The sequence below is a fragment of the Sorex fumeus genome, unplaced genomic scaffold (assembly GCF_029834395.1).
Source record: "Sorex fumeus unplaced genomic scaffold, SorFum_2.1 ptg000034l, whole genome shotgun sequence".
Lineage (NCBI taxonomy): Eukaryota > Metazoa > Chordata > Mammalia > Eulipotyphla > Soricidae > Sorex > Sorex fumeus.
In genome coordinates, this window is record NW_026606091.1 from 11,032,301 (window position 1) to 11,056,500 (window position 24,200).

The 24,200-nt window shown below is 41.1% G+C and overlaps 1 protein-coding gene across 1 annotated transcript in view; it reads left to right on the forward strand.

The window, feature by feature from the left end:
• Positions 1–24,200, forward strand: part of FOCAD (focadhesin) — a 339,599-nt gene that overhangs the window by 227,476 nt on the left and 87,923 nt on the right. The window contains exon 21 of the mRNA XM_056117152.1: positions 1,906–2,027. Coding sequence (XP_055973127.1) covers positions 1,906–2,027 — 122 coding nt within the window. The remainder of the gene's footprint in view (positions 1–1,905; positions 2,028–24,200) is intronic.

The following is a 24,200-nucleotide window of genomic DNA, read 5'->3' on the forward strand; positions in this document are numbered from 1 at the left end:
TCAGGATCCTCCGTGAGCAGTATTGCGGATTCACTACCAGGATCTCACCATTCTACAAAGAAGTGATCGTTGATGTCAAGAGAGGGGTGCGGCAGGGTGATACCATTTCACCAAAACTCTTCAGTGCCACCCTCGAGAACATCATGCGACGACTGGAATGGGAAGGAATGGGAGTGAAGATAGATGGTCGGCAACTACACCACCTCCGCTTTGCTGATGACATTGTTTTAATAACACCAAACATCAGCCAAGCGGCACAAATGCTGGCCGACTTTGACCGTGAGTGTGGAAAGGTAGGACTACAGCTGAATCTTACGAAGACAATGTTTATGAGAAATAGCCTTGTTCCTGACGCCCCATTCGCTCTCAATGGAACGACCATCTCCGAATGCAACAGCTATGTGTACCTAGGTCGAGAGGTCAACATGACAAATGACCTGGCACCCGAGCTGCGCAGGAGGAAGAGAGCGGCTTGGAACGCCTTCAAGAACGTCGAAGAAATAGCTAAGAGGATGAAGAACCTCCGGCTCCGGGCACATCTCTTTGATTCCACTGTTCTTCCTGCATTAACATATGCCTCAGAGACCTGGGCCCTACGCAAACAAGATGAGAACGCCATTCAGGTCTCCCAAAGAAGAATAGAAAGAGCTATGCTTGGAATATCACGTTTCACTCAAATGAGAGAACGAATCCGGAGTTCTGACATCCGTCGACGATCAAGGATCAGGGACGCTGTCTCATTTGCCAAGGTGTCGAAAATCAGATGGGCTGGTCACGTAATGAGATTTAAAGACGACCGTTGGACTAGAGCTGTTACTGATTGGATTCCACGGGATGTCAAGAGACCGCGTGGCCGCCCACCTACCAGATGGTCAGACTTCTTTGTCAAGGTCATGAACGATCGGTTTGAGGCCCTCCATGTTCCCGGAGCGAAGAGATGCCATTGGGCTACACTAGCACGCGACAGGGACAAATGGAGACGTTACTGGCGCCCGCTCGAGCAAATCGACGACTAACGGGAAGTTAAGTGATTAAGTGAAGCACTATTATGTGTATGTTAAACTTAGTAAGAGATGCATAAAATATAATGCTCTCAATAAATGTATGCGTGTGTGTGTGTGTGTGTGTGTGTGTGTGTGTGTGTGTGTGTACTTCTTGAATTAGCCTTGAATGTCTTATTGACTCAGAATGACCAATTTCAAGACCTACTAGCTCATTAACACTACTCTCGGTATTTTGCCGGGCTCTCTGAGAGGGAAGGAGGAGTCGAACCTGGGTTGGCCGTGTGCAAGGCAAACACCCTACCCGCTGTGGGAGAGAAGGATTAGAGAAGGAGGAAGAAAATTGAATTTAAATTAGTGTAGGTATGAGGAAAACCTTATAGTCATAAATTAAAGGAACACATGCTACCAAGAGTTCATGATATGTACAAGTGCTTCTCTTTAATTGAAAGGAATTTTAATAACATTTACATAAATTTTAAAATAAGTCATGTGGGTTTTTTATTCCATTTATCTACAAGTGAATGAAGCTTATATGTAAGTCATAGCTTAAAGTTAGTAACTTTTTTGCTGGGGAGCAGGTTTGAGCCACAGCCAGTAATACTCAGGAATTCTTTTGAGACCTTGGGGGTCCCAGTGGTGCCAGTGATCAAATCCAGAACTCCAAGAAGCAAAGAATGCACTCCAGTCCTTTGAGCTATCTTCCTGGCACTAAAGGAAATAATTTTTTATGTCTTCTATTCCTACCCCCCCCCCCCCAATTGTCAGTAGTGAAAACTCATAATTTGCCTAGCAAATTCTATTAAAAAATTTGCTAAATATTCCTATCAGGATGGATTGAATATGAATTAGTGATAAAATCATTAATGAATTTTTCTGTAAGAATTGTTTTTTTTTCTTTAAGGTGGTATGCTATTTTGCTATGATATTTCCATGTATCAGAGCAAAGATGGGAAACCATTGAATCGACTGATGGCCAGCAGAGGACGAAGTTTCAAGCAGACCTCACTTGCTCTAGTGCATGAGGTAGGTTCCTTCCTGTCCTCTATAATGAACAGGCTCTTCTTGCTGTATAACTGAGTTTGTGGGTTCCACTTTACTGAATGCTAAAATACTTTTATGTATTTCAAGAAACTTTCAGAAATACATTCTGAAAAACTTTCATAAATAATTCTGGCATTCTTTAATTAGAGGAATTATTGGGGAGCATTTCCTAGGAATTTGGTTTGTTTTACCAATGTTTAACTTCTATTGTGCAGAATAAATATTAACTTATTATATAAAAAATAATCTTGCCCGTTTCTTAATACTAATCCTTTGCAAGTATGTAGGGCACCAGTGTTTGTATCTTGAATACTGGGAATTAACAGTAAATAAAAGAATTTAGGAAAAATTAAAATGTTTGGCTTTGTGTTTCCTTTTCTTTAGGACACTGTTTTATTTTTTTTAGCTGATGTCATTTTACTTTTATGTATTTATTTATTTTTTATTAGTGAGACATCATGAAGTAGAATTGTAGACTTAGAAACTTTTGTGTTTGGGTTTTGGTTATACAATGATCAAGTACCCATCCCTCCATCAGTGCCCATTCTCCACCACCTATGAACCCAGTAGCCCTCTCTCCCCCAACCCCCACCCTGCCCCACCTCTATGGCAAGGTATTCCCTTTTGCTCTCTCTTTCCTTTAGGGTGTTGTGGTTTGCAATAGAGGTATTGAGTAACCATCGTGTTCGGTCTGTAGTTTACTTTCAGCACACATCTCGCATCCCAAGCGAGTCCTCCAGATACCCTCTATCTGAACTGCGTTTTCCCCCCAGCATGTGCTGCTGGCTTCCAAGCGGTGGAGCAGACCTCCTGGTACTTATATCAACTATTCTTGGGTTTTCATCTCCTATTCTGTTACTTTATATTCCCCAGATGAGTGCAGTCTTTCTATGTATGTCCCCTCTCTAACTGACTCATTTCACTTAGCATGATACTTTCCATGTAGAATCACTTGTTTGCAAATTTCATGACTTCATCCTTTCTAACTGCTACATAGTATTCCATTGTGTAGATGTACCAAAGTTTCTTTAACCAGTCATCTTTTCTTGGGCACTCGGTTTTTTTCCCCCAAATTTTGGCTATTGTGAACAGTGCAGCAATGAACATACAAGTGAAGATGTCATTTCAACTATACTTTTTTTGCCTCTCCAGGATATATTCCCAGGAGTGGTATTGCTGGGTCAAATGGGAGCTCAATTTCTAATTTTTTTGAGAATTGTCCATACTGTTTTCCAAAAGGGCTGAACCAGTCGGCATTCCCACCAGCAGTGAAGGAGGGTCCCTTTCTCACCACATCTGCGCCAACACGGGTTGCTTTTGTTCTTTTGGATGTGGGACAGTCTCTGTGGTGTGAGATAATATCTCATTGTTGTTTTGCTCTGCATTTCCGATGAATAGTGATGTAGAGCATTTTCTCATGTGCCTTTTTGCCATTCGAATTTCTTCTTTGAGAAAGTTTCTGTTCATTTTGTCACCTCATTTTTTGATGGGATTGGATGTTTCCCTTCTTGTGGAGTTCAACTAGTACTTTGTATATCCTTGATATCAACCCCTTATCGAATGGGTATTGTGTGAATATTCTTTCCCATTCTGTAGATTGTCTTTGTATTTTGGTCACTGTATCTTTTGCGGTGCAGATGCTTCTTAGTGCAGAAGTTTAATATCGTCCCATTGGAACACTTTTTAAATAGTATTTAAATATTTTTAAGTAAAGTGAAGTGATACTTTTAAATGATTTGCATGAAATTAGATTATCACATAATAGAGCATTATCGAGGGAAATGAGAAGCTGGGAAGAAGTTGGAAAATGTATTTTGTTATTTTTTGTTTCGGTTTTTGGGCATTAGCCAGCAGTGCCCAGGAGCTGCTCCTGGGTCTGTGCTCTGAGGTTACTTTCAGCGGTTCTCAGACTCATATAATAACTCTGGGCTTCCTGCATGCAGTGCATGCACTCAGTCTATTGAACTCTCTCTCCAGTCATGTTCTTTTTGTTTTTAAAAAATTAATAAAAACTGTCCCTTCATTTGATTATACTTAAAATGGATGAATTAAGAATAAAATATTGTAGCAAGATTTAGTTTATAAGTCTTAAACATATATAACTTAGGACTAATTACGATTATAGTTATATATGAAAATTTAGCACAATTTAGTAGGGCGTTTGCTTTGCCTGCGGCTGACCCGGCCGAGCCAGGTTCGATCCCTCAGTCCCTCTTGGAGAGCCCGGCAAGCTACCGAGAGTATCTCGCCTGCGCGGCAAAGCCTGGCAAGCTACCCATGACGTATTCGATATGCCAAACACAGTAACAACAAGTCTCATAATGCAGACGTTACTGGGCCTACTCAAACAAATTGATGAACAATTGGAGGATAGTGCTACAATGCTATAAATGAAGATTTTATTATATTCTGTATAAAGACGGTGCTCATAAAATTTTTTAGGGGCCAGACAGATAGTATAGTGGATGAGGCACTTACATTTTACGAGCTGATCAGATTCAGTCTCCAGCACCACAGATGGTCCCCCAAGCACTGCCAGGCATGATCCCTGAGTACAGAGCCAGGGCTAAGCCTTGAGCACCATTAATGTGGCCCAAACCCCCACCCTCAGTTTTGTATACAACCTTTCTTACTGCAAGATTTAGAAATTTTGGTGTCACTAATTTGTTCTTATGGGGCTGGAGCAATAGCACAGTGGGTAGGGCGTTTGGCTTGCATGCGCCCACAGCAGGTTCGATTCTTCCACCCCTCTCAGAGAGCCTGGCAAGCCACTGAGAGTATCCCGCCCGCATGGCAGAACCTGACAAGGTCCCCCCCGATGTATTCGATATGCCCAAATCAGTAACAGCAAGTCTCAAATGGAGACATTACTGGCGCCCGCTTGAGCAAATCGATGAACAACAGGAGGACAGTGCTATACACTGTTCCATGTCAATTGTCATCAATCCAGTATAATCATGAAAGGGCTAGGGAAGTCCACGACTCTTGTTTTCCATGCTTTCGGTGGTCTCTGGCCACTTCCCCACCTGGCGGCCGATAGCATGGGCCGCCGAAGGAGGAAATGAGGGCCAGGCTGGTTGGTGATCAGTTGCCGTTTATTCCATTCTCCCCACGCGTCTGTTCCAGTCTCACTAAGCTCCCCATTCTAGTGTCACACTGCCCCTCCTTCCTGTCTTCTTCTGTCTCTCCTGCTTATCTCTCCACACCCATCTCTTGGTGCCCCACTTGCTGCCATAGTCTCTCTCTAGTCTTTTTTCCAGTTCCCTGCATTGGGGGTGGCCACCACACCCCATCATGTAGCACAATAAACATATGAAAGCCCTTTTTCCTCTCAAGGGCCAAATTACACTTAGGGTGTTTCTCCTCTCCTTACTCCAATAACTTAATTAACATATTAACTAACATCTTAATTCTACTGCTCAATACTAGTTATTTTGTATGGACACAATAAGAGATACATTAAGCTTGTAGGGTGGCTCTCCTGGGCACATCTCGCTGTAGATCTCAGCTTATAGTGCTCAGGTCAAATTAATCTTTCCTAACCCTTGTAGGGTCGTAATCTAGTTGTTACTTTTGGGATCATGACAGAATTTGTCCATGACCATACTCTTACCTTACAGTTAAGTATTATGGTGCTTTGACCTGGCCCATTTTGATACCAGGGTAGTTCACAGCTTGCTCTAGGTCCATCCTGTCCCTTGTCAGGACTCTGCTTTTGGGGTGCTAGGAACTAAGGGCAGCTGAGGCTTCCGTGGTGAGAACAGTTGCCCAGGGGTGAATATCATTTGGATTCAATTAACTCCCTAGATACAAAAGCATAGCATTAACTATCTTCCTATATCTGTATAAAAACACATTGCTCTGAATTAACTATGCAAAAACTTGCAAAAAACTTAAGGAGACCAGAAAAGCAATATTTACAAGTTAAGAGATCTGATTAGGAGATAAAGGTGATTGACCTGTTGGGGAAGCAGAGCACAAAGAAAGAGGTTACAAATAAACACAGAGGAATGGGAGCACTGTGACAGGAATAACCAAATAAACCTAAGCTACCTGTGGCAAGGCAGAAAGGACAAATCAGTGTTATCCTACAAATTAGTGAGCAAACTGCCAATGAGTTTAAAGACCCAACTGTATCCTGTACCACCCAGGTCTTTTAAATTTCAATTCTATAAATACTTTATTTGTAATTACTGTATTTAGAAACTTTTATGGATTTATTTGGCCTAATAGAGTATATTCATTTAACTAAGGAGGAAAGAAACGTCTGAGAAGAACAGTCTTTATATGGCAAAAAGAGAGAATTAACTTCATGAGTGGAAAACATGGGTAATTTCTAGATTAGTTTTCCTCTAGTATCTTTATTATAGAGAAGGGAGAGATTTATACCCCTTTGTGTTTTCAATCCATGTGCTTAAGTGTCTGTTGTATTGTGTTCATGAAAAATTGTTTGAAAGTAATTATAAGAAGAAAAATAAGAAGTGTTAGTGTAGGTGGTAGCAGAACATAGAAAATAAATTCACCGAATGGTTCAGAATTATGATTGTGCCTTAGATGTGAGCAAAGGAAAAATTGGGGTTAATACACTTGTTATCTATGTAATCAAGCACTCTGGAAATTTTAGAGATGAGACTAAGATTATTATTTTAGAAGTCAACTGAAAGGTTTGTTGACCAGAATTCTGAAAAATCTATAGTAGGATTTTTATTTGGGTTTTATTTGGAGATAGTATAGCAGTGGGTAGGGCACTTTCCTTGTATGTAACTTACCGACTTCGATTCCGACATTACATATGGTCCTCCAAGCCTGCCAGGAGTGACTTCTGAGTGCAGAGCCAAGAGTAACCCCAGAATACCACTGTGTGCGACCCCCCCAAAAAAAATAAATCAAATTGAATGATCTATAATTTCTCAAACTGCGTGACATCTCATGAGGTTATTTATTTATCTGTGTCGTTCCAATTTTAGTATATGTGCTGGCTGGAGCGATAGCACAGCGGGTAGGGTGTTTGCCTTGCACACAGCCAACCCGGCCGCCCCGGGTTCGATTCCTCCGCTCCTCTCAGAGAGCCCGGCAAACTACCGAGAGTATTTTTTAATTGTTTGTTTTTAGCTTTTTGGGTCACACCTGGCAATGCACACGGGTTACTGGTGGCTCTGAACTCTGAACTCAGGAATTACTCCTGGCGGTGCTCGGGGGACCATATGGGATGCTGGAAATTGAACCCAAGTTGGCCACATGCAAGGCAAATAACCTACCTGCTGCGCTATTGCTGCAGCCCCTCGTTAGATTGCTGGTCACTAAAACTAGCAATTGCAACAATAATAAAGTAAAGTAAGTAAAGTAAAGGTCCTCGTTGATCATCGATTTGCTCGAGCGGACCCAGTAACGTCTCCATTGGAGACTTTGTTGTTACTGTGTCTGGCATATCGAATACTCTCGGTAGCTTGCCAGGCTCTCCGAGAGGGGCGGAGGAATCGAACTCAGGTCGGCCATGTTGGCTGCGTGCAAGGCAAACGCCCTACCGCTGTGCTATTGCTCCAGCCCAATAATAATAATAGTTTAAAAAAACTTAGTCATTTTAATAATTTATGTGTATTAGTTCATTTAATTTCTATATTAAAACTGGGAGGTTAGTAATATGCATTTTCCTAAAATTATATAGTTAGAAGGCATAGGAACCTGGAAATTAAACCCTGTCCATATTGTTCCACAGGCTTGAAATAATCTTACACTATCCCAGGTTAAGCAGAGAACATTACAATATTACCTCTGGTTCTTTTCAAGATAACTCTAATTATTTCCTAACTCTGTGGAATTCTATGTATTAATATTCAGAGTATTTGTTTTATCTGTTCCTACTAATCCTAAGGAAGGGATACGGGGGTGCACATCATCCATGAGAGCATCTGTCTCCTTTGACAAAATGCTAACTTCCTAAAATCAGCATGTTGTTTCTGTCGAACACCTTGTATTCCTGATATATAGTGGGTACTTCTTAAGTATTCGTTGAATTAATAATTTTAATCCTTTTGAAATTCGGAAGTATTCCATATTTTATTTGTACATTTTATGAGGTAATTCCAGTTTTTTGAAAAATGTTATTAAGTAGGTAATCTAGTCATTATTGCAGTCTCATAAAAAATTGTTATTGGGGTTAGAACAATAATATAGTGTGTAAGATGCTTTTGTTCAATATGGCCAACTCAGGTTTGATCCCTAGAACCATAGATGGTTCCTGAGCACAAAGCTAGAAGTAAGACCTGAGCACCACTAGGTGTGGTCCCAAAACAAACCACCAGCAGTATCAGCAACAATAAATATTATTGTCATTCGGACAATTTGCTTAAGTACCATGTTTTTTTTTTAACATGTTTCAAATGTTTTAATGATGGTTTCATTAGTTACTAGCAGGATTTCATGGGTACAGTGTTTCTCTGCCAAAGTGTCCATTTTCCCTCCGTGTCACAGCACCTCCCCACCATCTTTCTCCTCCTTTCTAAGCTTAGTTCTGTAGGTCAGTTCTCAGGTTCAATCACTTAATCACTTAACTTCCCGTTAGTCGTCGATTTGCTCGAGCGGGCGCCAGTAATGTCTCCATTTGTCCCTGTCGCGTGCTAGTGTAGCCCAATGGCATCTGTTCGCTCCGGGAACATGAAGGGCCTCAAACCGATCGTTCATGATCTTCAGGAAGAAGTCTGACCATCTGGTAGGTGGGCGGCCACGCGGTCTCTTGACATCCCGTGGAATCCAATCAGTAACAGCTCTAGTCCAACGGTCGTCTTTAAATCTCATTACGTGACCAGCCCATCTGATTTTCGACACCTTGGCAAATGAGACAGCATCCCTGATCCTTGATCGTCGATGGATGTCAGAACTCTGGATTCTTTCTCTCATTTGAGTGAAACGTGATATTCCAAGCATAGCTCTTTCTATTCTTCTTTGGGAGACCTGAATGGCGTTCTCATCCTGTTTGCATAGGGCCCAGGTCTCTGAGGCATATGTTAATGCAGGAAGAACAGTGGAATCAAAGAGATGTGCCCGGAGCCGGAGGTTCTTCGTCCTCTTAGCTATTTCTTCGACGTTCTTGAAGGCGTTCCAAGCCGCTCTCTTCCTCCTGCGCAGCTCGGGTGCCAGGTCATTTGTCATGTTGACCTCTCGACCTAGGTACACATAGCTGTTGCATTCAGAGATGGTTGTACCATTGAGAGCGAATGGGGCATCAGGAACAAGGCTGTTTCTCATAAACATTGTCTTCGTAAGATTCAGCTGTAGTCCTACCTTTCCACACTCACGGTCAAAGTCGGCCAGCATTTGTGCCGCTTGGCTGATGTTTGGTGTTATTAAAACAATATCATCAGCAAAACGGAGGTGGTGTAATTGCCGACCATCTATCTTCACTCCCATTCCTTCCCATTCCAGTCGTCGCATGATGTTCTCGAGGGTGGCACTGAAGAGTTTTGGTGAAATGGTATCACCCTGCCGCACCCCTCTCTTGACATCAACGATCACTTCTTTGTAGAATGGTGAGATCCTGGTAGTGAATCCGCAATACAGCTCACGGAGGATCCTGATGTATTGGGCTTGAATGCCCTGATTGGCTAGGGCTTCAATGACTGCTTCCGTCTCAACAGAATCAAAGGCCTTCTTTAAATCAATGAACGTTAAGCAGAGCGGCATCTTGAACTCCCGAAAAACCTCAATGAGCTTGGTTATTGTGTGGATATGGTCGATGGTGCTGAATCCTTTGCGGAACCCTGCTTGCTCGCATGGTTGTCCTTCATCTAGTGTTCTGCCAATCCTATTCAGGATGACTCGAGTGAACAACTTTTAGATGACAGACAATAGGCAGATCGGGCGATAGTTGCCAATGTCATGGATGTCTCCCTTCTTGAACAGTAGTACGGTCCTGCTGGTTTTCCATTGGGACGGAACCTTGCATTCAGACAGGTAGCGAGTGAAGAGCCGAGCCAGTGTATTGATGAGTACTGACGGCAGGTTCTTCAGGTGTTCAGGTCTGACCTTGTCTGGGCCAGGTGCTGTTTGTTTCTTTACCGACGAAATGGCGTGTCGGATTTCGGAGGGGAGAACGTTGGGAACAACATACCCATCCTGTGGAATTTGGTATGTTGGCAAGTGGACATGGCTATCGAAGAGATTTGAGTAGAAGTCATGGGTAATCTCCATTGCCGTTCTGGAGGATGTGATGGATCCATCAGGACGTCGGAGGGCAGTCATCTTGGTCTTATAGTTGGCGAAGGACAGGCGGGCCTTACGAATACTTTTCCCGGCTTCTGCCGCATCTACCAGTACTTCTGCTCTTCTCTCTTTGAGGTCTTCCTTGATCGCATCTCTGCACTGCTTTGCAAGCTCGGACGTTAGCTTGCGGTTGCCTGAGGCATGCGCCAAACCACGCTGGCGAATTAGCTCAAGAGTTTTCGAAGATAGGCGACTTTTTGTGGCTATCTCTCTCTTGGCGTTCCTCGCACATTCATGGAGGTGCTGAACCAGTTGATCGTATTCCTCGTCAATGTTGTCAACAATGGCATCTTCCCATGTTGCCGCAATAGTACCAAAGAGTTCCCAGTTGGTGGTCATTCTGGGAGTTCTCTTTTTGAACTTTGCAGCCCTTTCTCCCCGCTCTGTGAAGTAGAATTTTGCACGAAGGAGACGGTGGTCCGATCCCGTTCGAAATTTTGGGACAACAGCGACATCAGTCAGGCAAAACCGTCGATTGAATATGATGTGGTCTATTTCGTTGTGGAATCGTCCACCGGGAGACTCCCATGTCCATCGTTTAGATTCTGCCTTCTGGAACTGTGAGTTACCATGGATGGTCTTGGTCGACATGATGAACTCTGACAGTCTCTCACCCTGTTCGTTCCATTCTAGGCCATGGGTCCCGATGTGAAGTTCTTCAGCTGATCTTCTCGGTCCTATCTTGGCATTAAAATCACCCACAATGATCTTGTAGAAGGTGTGGTCTTCTTTATAGAACTTCTCTAGCTCCGTGTAGAACTTCTCGATTTCTCTTTCATCATAATGAGATGTTGGTGCGTAGACAACGAAGATAGAAACTGCAGGCAGTGAGCCACATCTATTCAAATGTAAACGTCCGATTCGGGTTGTTAGGCATTCGAATGAATCAATGCTCTTGGCCAAGTTTGTGTTGACAAGGACACTGATGCCTCCAACACCTCTTTTATCGCATGTTCCGAGGAACAATTCTTCTCCAGTGTCGAAAACGGCATGGTGAGATTCGTGCCTTCTTGTCTCGGTCAGACCAATGATGTCGTACTTGATCATTCGCGCTTGTACCATCAGGTCCTCGATGGATGCATCTGATGCTAACGTACGTGCATTGAAAGTACAGACGATCATTTTTGTCTTCCTTCGTTGTGGCAGCCTAGGTCGGCCTTGAGATTTTGTCGGCCTCTCCTTTCTCATCCTTCTCAGTGCTGCCATGTCGGTGAAGCCTTCAGGGTCAGGTGAATGAGACCAGTTGTAGTTACTGGTTTTGGCATATCGAATACACAGCGGATAGCTTGCCAGGCTCTTCCGTGCGGGCAGAATACTCTCGGTAGCTTGCCAGTCTTTCGAGAGGGATAGAGGCTTTTGGGGTGACCTCTAATCACCCTTGTAGGTGTTACCATATTTGAACCCTATCAAATATGGTACGACAATTCCAGAAGATGGGTATTTAGTGTCTTATGATGTCCGGAAAGCGTCCTGGAGTGTGGCGACGGCTGGGTAGTGGAAGTAGTGTGGAGAGTGGAAGTCTGCCAGTGGGGTATTTATCTGGGTAGGGTGGGTCTCCTGTGCACAATTCGATCCCTGGGTGGTTGATGGAAGTAGACAGGGCAGGGTAGGGTGGGGCTCCTGATTAGAATCCCTTTGTCACCTGTGGTGGTGGGAGCAAGCAGAGAAGCTCTGTCCCTGGGTCCTCCGAGCCTGGAGTCCAAGGTCTCAGAGAGTTCCGCTTATCTTGTTCTGTGGGTCTTCAGTTGTGCGTGGGTCTCGGCCGGAGCTGCCGCGCGGGTCCGGAAAGCGTCCTGGAGTGTGGCGACGGCTGGGTAGGTTCAATAATAAAGGTCTTTGGCCATTTGTTCTTTCCTGAATTATGTCTATATCCTACATATGAGAGAGATCATTCTGTATCTGTCCCTCTTCATCTGACTGACTTCACTCAGCATGATTCTCTTTATTTTTGTTTTTTTTTGTTTTTAATTGTATATGCTGTTTTGTTGTAATCATATAATATGCCAGACACAGTAACAACAAAGTCTCCAATGGAGACGTTACTGGGCCCGCTCGAGCAAATCGACGATCAACGGGAGGGCCTTTACCTTTACCTTTATATATGTGTTTTAGCTTTTCCTCCCCATTCAACATTATGTATTTTTATATGATACTCTGTGCCCTTCTTAATGCCTTCAATTATTGGTGGGCAAATGAGTGAGTAAATAAATGGATGAAAGAACTTTACAAATGTAGGTAATATGCTCTTTATATTTTAAGTGTGCACTGGAGCGATAGCACAGCGGGTAGGGCGTTCGCCTTACAAGCGGCCAACATGGCCGACCCGAGTTCGATTCCTCTGCCCCTCTCGGAGAGCCTGGCAAGCTACCGAGAGTATTTGATATGCCAGACACAGTAACAACAAAGTCTCCAATGGAGACGTTACTGGGCCCGCTCGAGCAAATCGACGATCAACGGGAGGGCCTTTTAATTATTGTTACTATTCTAGAATTATATCAGTTAAATAAAACATTTTTTCAATGTCTTAATGATCTTAATCAGTGTCTTAGTGTAGTCTTCAGTAAACTCTTTGGAAGAAGTACTATACCCCCCATCTTTTGGGGAAAAAATGTTATTGGCATTCTTAAAATAAAATTCTCATGTGTTACTTTTGAAAGACTCACATCTATGTCTGAAGTTAAGTTTGACTTAACACATCAGGAGCAGTTCTGTATAATTGCTGCCTGTTTAGATTTCTCTAAAACTGAAGTGCACTCTCTTTGCTCCTTTGAACAGGGGACGAGCAGGGGTCGTTTCAGATGTACTAGGGCTTTTCCAGGCTCAAGTGACTGTCTTCTTCTGCTCTGATTTTTAACCACTTCTCATCCTGAGAGTAACTTGGTTCCTGTTGATGAGGAAGCTGAAGGTGAACGACGGTTTCTTTCCCTGAAATCTGCTGCTTGTCTTGTCACCCTTTGGCATTTCTAACTCTGACATGACATTCTTACCTAAATTGGGTGATACTTATTTGTCCCTGGTTGAAAATAGCAGTCTCGCTTCATTATTTCCACCATCTTTGGGCACATGTAAATTTTCCTGATTCTTCTGCTGTTATCCTACCATATTTCTGTGTCAGCATTGGGTAATGAGCTCAGTCTTTCGTGTACATTTCAGAAAAACCTTATCCAGACTTATTAGCAGCACTACTCTGAATGAAATCTTTGTTTCTGCATTCTTCTAAAAAAATTAATCATTTGATTTCTTTTTCTTCATAAGTTAATTTTTTTCATCTGCTCCTTTTTCTATTTTCCTAGATGCCCAAAAGTACATGGGTTATACGATATGGCCCACAATTTGAAATGCAAGAAGTGCATTTGCCTTTTTCTTCCAGTTCTTTATTTTAAAAACAATTTCTTATGAAGAACACAGTGTAGTGTTCACGTTCATGCAATATGAAACTATTAGCTGAAAATTGTGAATAATAATTGGGAGAAGTGCTGTCTGTGCTTATTACACATTCCTCTTAGAAAACACTGTGAAAAGTATGGTTTGCTGTATTTTAGAGACTCCATAATTACCATGTGATGTGAGTTGTTATGGTAACCGGCTTCCCCCCTTCCTATTAAATAACAGAGTAAATGGTTGCTGGAAATGTGATTGAATTGTCAGCTTTCAAGTTAATGTTATCCTGATGGGAAAGGGGAATGGGTGTGGGGTGGGGGGAGCGGATGGGGGGAGAGAGAGGAAGAAGGAGAGAGAGACACAGAGGGAGTGAGAGGACCAGGGAGAGAAAGAAGAAAGAGTTTTGACTTTCCACTAAAGACCAGAAAAGAGATGAGGGTTCTTTTGCTTTAAAAATGTGTTCTTCACAGGCCCTGCCTTCTTAGCTTACATTCACTATATGTTAGGGTAAAGGGATGACAAAAAGTTATTTTGTATAAACAGGATTACTGTTGACAGAAAATGGAATCCAGTGTTATGTTTTTTTTATGTATAAACATTGGGACACTGAGTGACTTTAGGTGTCTCTAACACTAAGTACAAATGGTTTTCTTTTGGAAATCTGGGAGTAGTGTATGCACATGTTACAGGCCAATTATAGTGGCTTAGTATTTGTATGTCAGTATAGCAATTGAAGTTAAATATTCTTTTTTTAATAATATATACATCTGGGAAAAAGATGCCTTTTGTGAAAATGGGATTTTTAAATCAATAGCAAATGCTTTGATCACTTGTAAGTTTTAGATATCTCCCTGCTATATCCCATTGTAGTTATGCAGTGAACAATCTTGCCAATGCTTGTCTTGCTTGTCTTATAATATATAATGAAGATCTAGTAAAGTGTGCATTTTCTTGTAAATATATTTGATAAGGTCTCCTAAGAGGTAGAGAACTATCGTATTTGTAGACAGTATCTACTAAACAATAAATTAATTTGGTGGCTATGTATCTCTTCAAGTAAAAGATGTATCAGAGAAGATACACGTCCTTTTTGATCTCTGTTTTCATTCTCTTTCAATATCCTACTACATTTGTGAAAGAAGTTTCTAAGCAAGATACTTGAGCTCATATTTCAGATAAGTTTAATTAGAAATAAACTATGAATGTTCAAATTTTGATTAGGAAATTTCAAAATATGGAGTTTAGAATGCCAGCTCTCAATATTTATTTTATTCTGATATTTTTCTCTGGAAGTAAAGATTTTCTGTCTGTCACTGTTCTGGCTTTGTCACTGGCCCGCCGGAGGTGACTCAAGGGGCTGAATCACCATCCCCCCAGCCAACAGCAAGTGTGACGGACAAATGAAGGAGCGAGAGGGCCACCAGGCTGCTTGGTAATCAGTGGCCATTTATTTAAGTCTCACATCATCAGTTATAGAGAAATAATGAGAGATTGGGGGGAGCAATTACACATAGGTGTGGTAGAACATTATCACACACCATGAACAGATGTAAAGCCTTTCCTTCAGGGGAAGTTCTTCTAGGAGAATTACTCAAGGGCAAAATCTCATCTAAGTGCTCAGGACTCTAGATTCCTGCTAGGAAATCCACTGCAGGGCAGAATTCTATCTAAGGATATATTGCTTTCTCTTTTCCTTAGCCAGTATCCTTTTAAACAGTCATCTTAATTTACTTCTTAATATTTCTAGTCATTTTGTATGGACACGGTAAGAGATTCATTAAACTTAAAGGGTGCCTCTTCCTGGGAGCATCTCACTATATATCCCAAACTGTAGTCCTCAGGTCAGGTTAATCTTTTCTCATCTCAGCAGGGTCCCTATTTAATCACTTGTTTTGGGATCATGTCAGTGTTTGTTCCATGACCATGCTCTTAATGGTGCTTAACCTCACCCTTTTTGATGCCAAGCTTATAGCTTGCCCTGGTGCATCCTTGTTCCTCGCCAAGACCCCCTTTTGGGATTTTAGGAACTAAGGCCAACTGAGACTTAAGTCAAAGCGAATATGACAGATGCCCAGGAATAAATATTATTGTGAGTCAATTAACTCCCAAGTTATAAAAGCATAGCATTGTCTTCCTGTGTCTATATGAAAAGCACATTTCTCTAAAATGAATTATGCAAAGGACATAAAAGTAAAGTAAAGTAAAGTAAGGCCCTCCCGTTGATCATCGATTTGCTCGAGCGGGCCCAGTAACGTCTCCATTGGAGACTTTGTTGTTACTGTGTCTGGCATATCGAATACTCTCGGTAGCTTGCTGGGCTCTCTGAGAGGGGCGGAGGAATCGAACTCGGGTCGGCCATGTTGGCTGCGTGCAAGGCAGACGCCCTACCCGCTGTGCTATCGCTCCAGCACTTTGCTATCGCTCCAGCCCTTAAAGGACATAAAGAAAAGATAAAAGTAATATTTCTCTTACATATACAAAAACCAGAGTCCTCAGAAGAATTCAACTGTATAAGTTAAAGGGTCTGATTTGGGAATATATGTGAATATCAGATAGGGAAAGAAGAGCACAAAGGAGAGGTTAAAAATAAACATAGAGGATGAGGAGTGCCTGATGGAGCACTGAGATGGGTGTAACTTAATAAACCTAAGCTCCCTGCAGGGGGTGGGGATGTAGGGAGAAAAGACAAACCAATTTTTTTTTTAATTTTTATTACTGAAACACCATGGGGTACAGTTGTAGACTTACAAATTTTTGTGCTTGGGTTTTATACAATAATCGAGTATCCATCCCTCCACCAGTGTCCATTCTCCACCACCAATGATCCGAGTAACCCTCCCACCCCCTTCAACCCGTTCTCCCCCCCCCAACCCACCTCTGTGGCAGGTGCTTTTTTTCCCTTTTGCTCTCTCTTTCCTTTAGGGTGTTGTGGTTTGCAATAGAGGTATTGAATGGCCATCATGTTCGGTCTATAGTCTACTTTCAGTATGCATCTCCCATCCCAAGCATGCTGTTCCCTTTACTTGGTATTCCCTTCTCTATCTCAGCTGCCATTTCCCCCAGCATTCACTGCCGGCTTCCAAGCCATGGAGCAAACCTCCTGGTACTTAAAATGCTTAGAACTATGATCCAACACCTGTCCAGGACATGTTAGACATGCTTTTTATAAAATTTTGCATAACTATGTTTGACTTAAGCTGTAACCAATTAAAAAGATACTTCTTATATGCTTACAGACATTGGATTTGAACTTAAAATTTTTATAACTATTTTCTCATAAAGGTAAGGTTTTCACATGACAAGATTTTCTCTTAAAGCAAATATCAACTTTAATTCAGTAAAACTCGAGTACTTGGCTGAACTCATAAGAAATACTGTTATGAGTACAATGGAAGGAATTCTAGCATAAAGAAGATATGATTGCTACCCTTAGGCTATGTGAGATTGAGACAAATGATTTTAAATGGAGTTACCTATACTGTTCTGAAAGAACAGAGATGGAACAGTGATTGTGCTAAGTAGAGATAAAAGGAAGACATCACGTTCAAAACAGTTGTAGTAGTGATACACAGGTCCTGACAAATATATGACTTGATTAGAAATGATTCCTGGTCCAGATCATCTAGAATGCAGATAAAATAGAAAAAAACAGAATTTCAAGTAGAAAAACTGGGAATCTTGACAAGAAGAGTTTTTACAGGAAAATCAGTGAATTGTTTTTTCCAAAGTAAAACTGTGGTTTTCAACTTAGAACATAATTCAAAAAATTTTGAATTTTATTCTTTAATAAATCATGATGAGTCCTTCACAAAAAGTCTTTACTCAGTGGAATAGCATCAGCACCATTTAAGATGTATTTGAAAGAGGAAAGATTTTTATGCTACTAGATCAATTTATGGACCCTAGTAGTCTTGAGTGAGGAAGAAAGTAAAGATAAATATAATTAACAGTTTAGAAGTACAATTGGTAGTTGAGTTAGGGGCAGTTGGGAGAAGTCCAGTGTAATTCAGAAGATTCAGACATGGGAGATGGAGGTCTTGGTAATAATGTGATAGAAATACTCAAGGTAAGAGGAAAGCTGGATTGTGAATGACTGTAACAAAGAAATGTACAGGGAGTAATAGATAATGGGAGTTGAGTGTTTGAAAATTACATGTTCTGAAAGTAATAATTTTCAAACTATGTATTTTTTGTTTTCTGTTTATTGAGGTAAAATATATATGCAATAGATTTCTTCCCACTCAGTGTATTGTTCAATAAATCTTACCAACCACACACTTTCATGTAAGCAGTACAACAGTCAAGATTAAAAACAGGGTCAACATAAGTAGAGAGAAAGAGGGAAGTTGCCAGAGTCAGGGGAAGGGCTGGGACTGGGTCAGGGAGGGATTCTGGGGACATTGGTGGCAGCAAATGTACACTGGTGGAAAGATGGGTGTTCGGTCATTGTATGACTGAAACTCAAACATGAGAGTAACCGTAACCTTAGCCCACGGTGATTCAGTAAAAAATTAATAAATAAATAGTAAATAAAAACAGGGTCAATGCAATAAATAGTACCATGGGTAGGTCATTTGCCTTGACACAGCCTACTGGGTTCATTCTCTGGCATTCCATGTGATTCCTCCAGCCCTCCAGGAGTGATTCTTGTGTGCAGAGCCAGGAGTAAACCCTGAGCACAAAAACAAAACATGGCAAAACAAAAAAACCTTAGTTCCATAACCCTACAAATCCTCCTTGCTCCTTTGTAGTCAATCCTTCCCCCTGTGCCATTCTTTAATAACCACTAATCTCTTTTATGTTACACAATTAAAACTGTACTTTAAAGCGCCCCGAGGACCATCATGAAGTAGGGTTAAATGATCCAGAGGGCTGAGAAGCAAGCCCCCACCTGCCACCCTCACCTCATGAGGGCTAGATCTGCTTCTCTGTTGTCTATATTGGTATTTGCTTAATATTTGGAATGGGGTGGGAAATGACAATGCTTCAGTTGCAGTTCCTCCCTCTCTGAGCTCTCGTCTCTCATCTGGATTGCGGCAGAAGCCGTTCTGGAGGCTGTGCTGTCTTCATGTTTGCTCCAGATGATCTATTTCCAACACAGCGGTCAGCATGATCCTTTTACAGTAGAGTAGATAACGTCATTCTTCTCAGAACCTTAAAATGATTCACCCATTAGTAAGCATGGAAGCCAAGACCTGACAAGGGACCTAGAAAACTCTGCTTCTCCAGTTACCTTGAATTCCCCAGCCTTCTGGTTCACTTCCTCTTTGCTCCTGCTTTAGTGCTAGTTACACTGACCTTTATGTTCCTCCAACAGATCAGCTGTGTGCTTGCTCATTCTAGGACCTTTACCTTTCTTTTCTTTTTTCCCCTCGTTTTAAAATTTCCGTAACAAAAGTGATCATTATCATGTTTAAGATGTACTATGATTCAATAACATTCAGTAAATTCACAATGTGCAACTCTGCTGTATAATTCCAAAACATTTTGTCATCCACAAATAAAACCATATATACATTAAATGATTGTTCCTCTTTCCCACAGTCCCTTCTTCCTCTTCTCTCCCTCTTTTCCATCCCAGCAGTTACAAACTTACTTGCTTTCTCAATGCATTTGCCTCTTCTGGCTATTTCCTATCAATTGAATCGTAATATGTGCTTTTTCTTGTAGTGGTTTCATGGTCATTGGCACTGTAGTATGCATTAGTACTTCATTTCTTTTTACAACTGAGAAATATTACATTGTGATTATATTCCAGTTTTTTAAAAATCATTTATTCATCCAAGAACATTGGAATTCTTTTCCTACCTATTGTGAACATGCTGCTATGAACATTTGTCTACATTTCTTTGGGGTTCATATGTGGCAGTAGAAGAGTTAGGTCATGTGGAAATTCTATAGGAAAATATGTTTTCCATAGTAATGAATCTATTTTTCATTCTTACCAATGCTTATGGGCTGGAGGGATAGCACAACAAGTAGGGCATTTGCCTTGCACACAGCCAACATGGCCAACCCAAATTCAGTTCCTCCACCCCTCTGGGAGAGCCCTGCAAGCTACCAAGAGTATCTCGCCCCCTGGCAAAGCCTGGCAAGCTACCCATGACGTATTTGATATACCAAACACAGTAACAAGTCTCACAATGTTATTGGGTCCACTCAAGCAAATCAGTGAACAACAGGAGGACAGTGACAGTGACCTATGCTTATCTTGGTTTTTATATCTTTATTTTTTTACTTATATTTTACTCTCTCTGTGCAAAAATACCCATAATTCTTTTAACCCTATAACCTATCCCTGCCCTTACCACCTCATTGGACTTTTACTTAATGTACACCTTTTCCAAATACGTTCTCTGTTTTACATATGAGGATATTGTAGAACCAAAATTCGTATCAAAATCCATATCAAAATCCTTTAGATACCTGTCATTGCAAGGATAAAAGTGATTAGTTATAGAAAAGGTGCATTTTACATAATCCTTGAATTTTGGTGTACAGTGGTTGAAAACCCAGGTATAACATCTCCTAAAGAAAAGGTTTTTAGCTTCTTGAGTTGAAATTATTTTGTTGAGTTTCTACCAGAGTCTTCTCTCAAGTTGAACAAATTATATATAATTGTCACACTTTAAAATTGCTAATCGTATTTTTTCAACCTAGCCACACTAACCTATTTTGGTGGTACTATATTAAATTGGAATAACGTCCCTAGAATGGGCTTTTGTTAAAAAATGATCAAGGAAGTCTTTTTTCCTTGTAACACAAAGGGATTGTGAAGTCATAACTGTCTTCAAGCTGTTTTTTCTAATTCTCTCTTCAATCTGGGAAGGAGCAAAGTAGTATATTTTTGTAGAGACTTATTTAGGGCTTACTCCATAAGACCATGAATAATCTCATAAACTATGAGACATTTGGGATGAGCGTAGGTTTGGACGTTCAGCTATAGACTGACACCAAGATCATATGTTCTTGGAGCACCAAGAAGGATTAACTTTAGTCTCTATAAACCCTCTATTAAGTAGATTGCCTAACTTCCTTAAATGCTCAGTATTTGATTTACTTATTTTCTTGTATTTTCTTCCACCTCATCCCCATCCCCATCTATCCTTTCCTCTTTTAAACTTAAGTTTAAGAAACATTTAAGACCAATGTCTTGTAAAAAAAAAAATCAGTGTTCTTTTTTTAAAAATTTACATTTTAATTGATTTTTAATTTAATCACCATGAGATATACAGTTACCAAGTTGTTCACTATTGAGTTTCAGTCATACAAGTATTCCAACACCCATCCCTTCATCAGTGCACCATTTCCAACCACCAATGTCCCCAGTTTCCACTCCGCCAACCTCCACAGCCCCACAGCCTGCCTCTATGGCAGATACTTTCAGCACTCTGTGTCCAGAGTGATTATTTCTAACTACGATTGTCAGAGTGATCCCGTCTCTGTCCTAACTGCACTCCCCTTTCCACTTGGTGGCAAGCTTCCTACTATGGACCCAATCCTCCTTGGCTCTTGTCTTTGGGTATTATTCACATACTGTTTTGTTTTATATCGTGCAAATGAATGTGACCTTTCTATATTTGTCCCTCTCCCTCTGACTCATTTCACTCAGCATGATACTCTCAATGTTCATCCGTGTATAAGAAAATTTCATGATTTTATTTTTCCTAACAGCTGCATAATACCTCGTTGTGTAGATGTACCATAGTTTCTTTATCTGCTCATCTGTTCTCGGGCACTTGGGTTGTTTCCAGATTCTGACTAATGTGAATACTCAGAAACGCAGATGGCTTTTTTTGCATTGTGTTTTTTGGCCACTAGGGTATATTCCCAGGAGCATTATTGCTGGGTCCTGTTGAAGCTCAATTTCTAGTATTTTGAGGAATGTCCATATTGTTTTCCAGAAAGGCTGGACCAGTCAGCATTCCTACCAGCAGTGAATGAGAGTTCTTTTCTCCCTGCATCTGTACCAGCACTGATTGTTCTTTTTGATGTGTGCCAGTTTCTGTGGCATGAGAAGATATCTCATTGTCATTCTGATTTGCTTCTCCCAATCAAGAAAAAAAGATAATTTGTGCTCTGTATTACTAATTATATTTTTTTTCTTTTTTTTTTTAGCCAGTTTATTGAGACAATGAGTATTCTCAGGAGTGCAATGGTATCCATAGATTACTTGGCTGGAAAACATTATTGAAATTCTAAAATAAGAGATAAAAGTTTTGCTGTAGTGTAGTGTTGTAGTTTTTGTTAAATATGGGTCTCACACTATGACTTAGAGATTGTTCATATCTTTTATGAAAGGGGAACAGAATTGATAGGAAAAATACTTTTTTTGTTACAGACATTTTTGAATCAGAGAGCAGTGTGAAAAGTTGACTAATGCCCCCTCAGCTGTAGAGGTAGACTATGGAATAGTCAGCTTCCTGGAAATTAAGAGGAGAGGAAGGAACTGGTGGGCCCAATCTTTCAAAGATTCTTGTTGGCATTTTAGCAAGTTTCTCCCACCCCCATCCCACTGGCCTACTCAGTAGAGTGAATACTTAATCATGAAAAGAAAAATAAACTGTCTTTTTTAAAAAAAAAAAAAAAGATCATTTTGGTTCCGGGTATCTTTCATACTATTTGAATAATGGACCTTAAAACAAGCTAATGAGATGAGATATTAATCAGAATTTATCTGTTTGTTCTCATAGATTTTTTTCTTAATTTGGCCTTATAGTGTGGCCTTATATTTAATCAGTGTGCCGACTTTCTATTCTCCCACATGAAAGCTCTCTGCAGACACAGATGAGCTGATACTCCTCAAACCCTCCCACAGTGCTCAGTGTATGGCAGGCTCACACTAAAGTGGGCTCTGCTTATGTTGGAATTACAGATAAAACAAAGGCCATGAGAGCCAATGCTGTTCAGAGGGGCTGGTTATTTCCTATCTTAAAACTCTAGAGAGGGGCTGGAGCAATAGCACAGCGGGTAGGGTGTTTGCCTTGCACGCGGCCAACCCGGGTTCAATTCCCAGCATCCCATATGGTCCCCTGAGCACCGCCAGGGGTATTTCCTGAGCGAAAGCCAAGAGTAGACCCTGTGCATCGCCGGGTGTGACCCAAAAAGGAAAAAAAATTCTAGAGAAAAATACTTCTTAAAATATGGCAAAATCTCCTAGATATTCCAGTTCTGATGTAATTGCATAGAAATTTGTCCTTTTTGTTTATCGGTTTTTTGTTTTATTCTGTCTTTTTCCCTTTTTTTTGTCTGTAGGACACACTCAAGTGTTTTTTATTTTATTTTATTTTTATAAAGTTATTCATAATGATCTATTACATCCAAGATTCCAACACCAGTCCCACCACCATTACACCTTCCCACCATCAATTTTTCCAATTTTCCCACCCAGCAGCCAGGCCTACCCCAATAGCAGGCCCTAAATGATTTATTTTGTATTGTTTGCTATGATTAATTCTCTAAAAATAATCAAAAAAGATTTCCTTACAAGTAAGTGTGCGGAGATTGTTGTAGCTCACCCTGGAGCCATTAAGCCCTCGTATCAGAGATTCCTAACATGTTAAGGGGTAAGCCTTGTATGTTAATCTTTTCTTAATCAAGATCGGTTGAGCCTTCTACTTTACATTCCATCGAATGTGGTGTGCTATTCCTAGTACATCAGTGGTGTGGAGTACGATATGCCGCTCCAGGACTTCTAAAATTTTGAATGGGGTAATATAGATGGAGTTAAATTTTAATTTTTATTATTTTCATTTATTTTTAATTTATTATTTTTAAATTTTTTAAATGAGTCACGAGATACATAGTTACAAAGCTGTTCATGATCAGGTGTCAGTCATACAGTGATCCAACACCCATCCCTCCACCAATGTCCATTTCCCACCACCTAGGAGCCCAGTTTCCCTCCCATCAGCACCCTGACTCCACCCCTCCCTCCTCCCCCACCTCTCCCCCACAGCCTGCCTCTCTGGCTCTGTGGCAGGCACTTTCCTTCTGTCTCTTCACCTCCCCTTCCCCCCATCCCTCTCCTGGGCACTGTGGTCTGCAACAGATACTGGAAGGTTATCATGTTTGTTTCTTTACCTACTTCCAGCACACAGTTCTTATCCAGAGTGATAATTTCCAATTGTCTTTGTCATAATGGTCCCTTCTTTATGGAGTGAAATTTTGACTAGATGGTGACTTTGGAGTCCAGAAGCATCTCTGTGACTTGTTGATTTCTTCCGAGATTTATTTATGAGTCTCTGGATCATGGCTGGTTGATGAGCTTATATGTTCCAGAGGCAGTTCATGGGTGTGACTGCCAGGCTCCAGGAACAGGGGGTTGGGGATAGGTTGCCCATTCTTGACTCCTAGAGAGCCTGGAAATTTTGGTCACAAAACCCGCATACCTGAGTTTTTTAATGTATTCATTCCTGGGTGAGGCTCATCTGAGCCTGTGGAGTCTGGCTATGGGCATGGCAGCAATTGGGTTCTGGAGGTTTTCAGCTGCCAAGGCTCTGTTTGGAAGGGTGG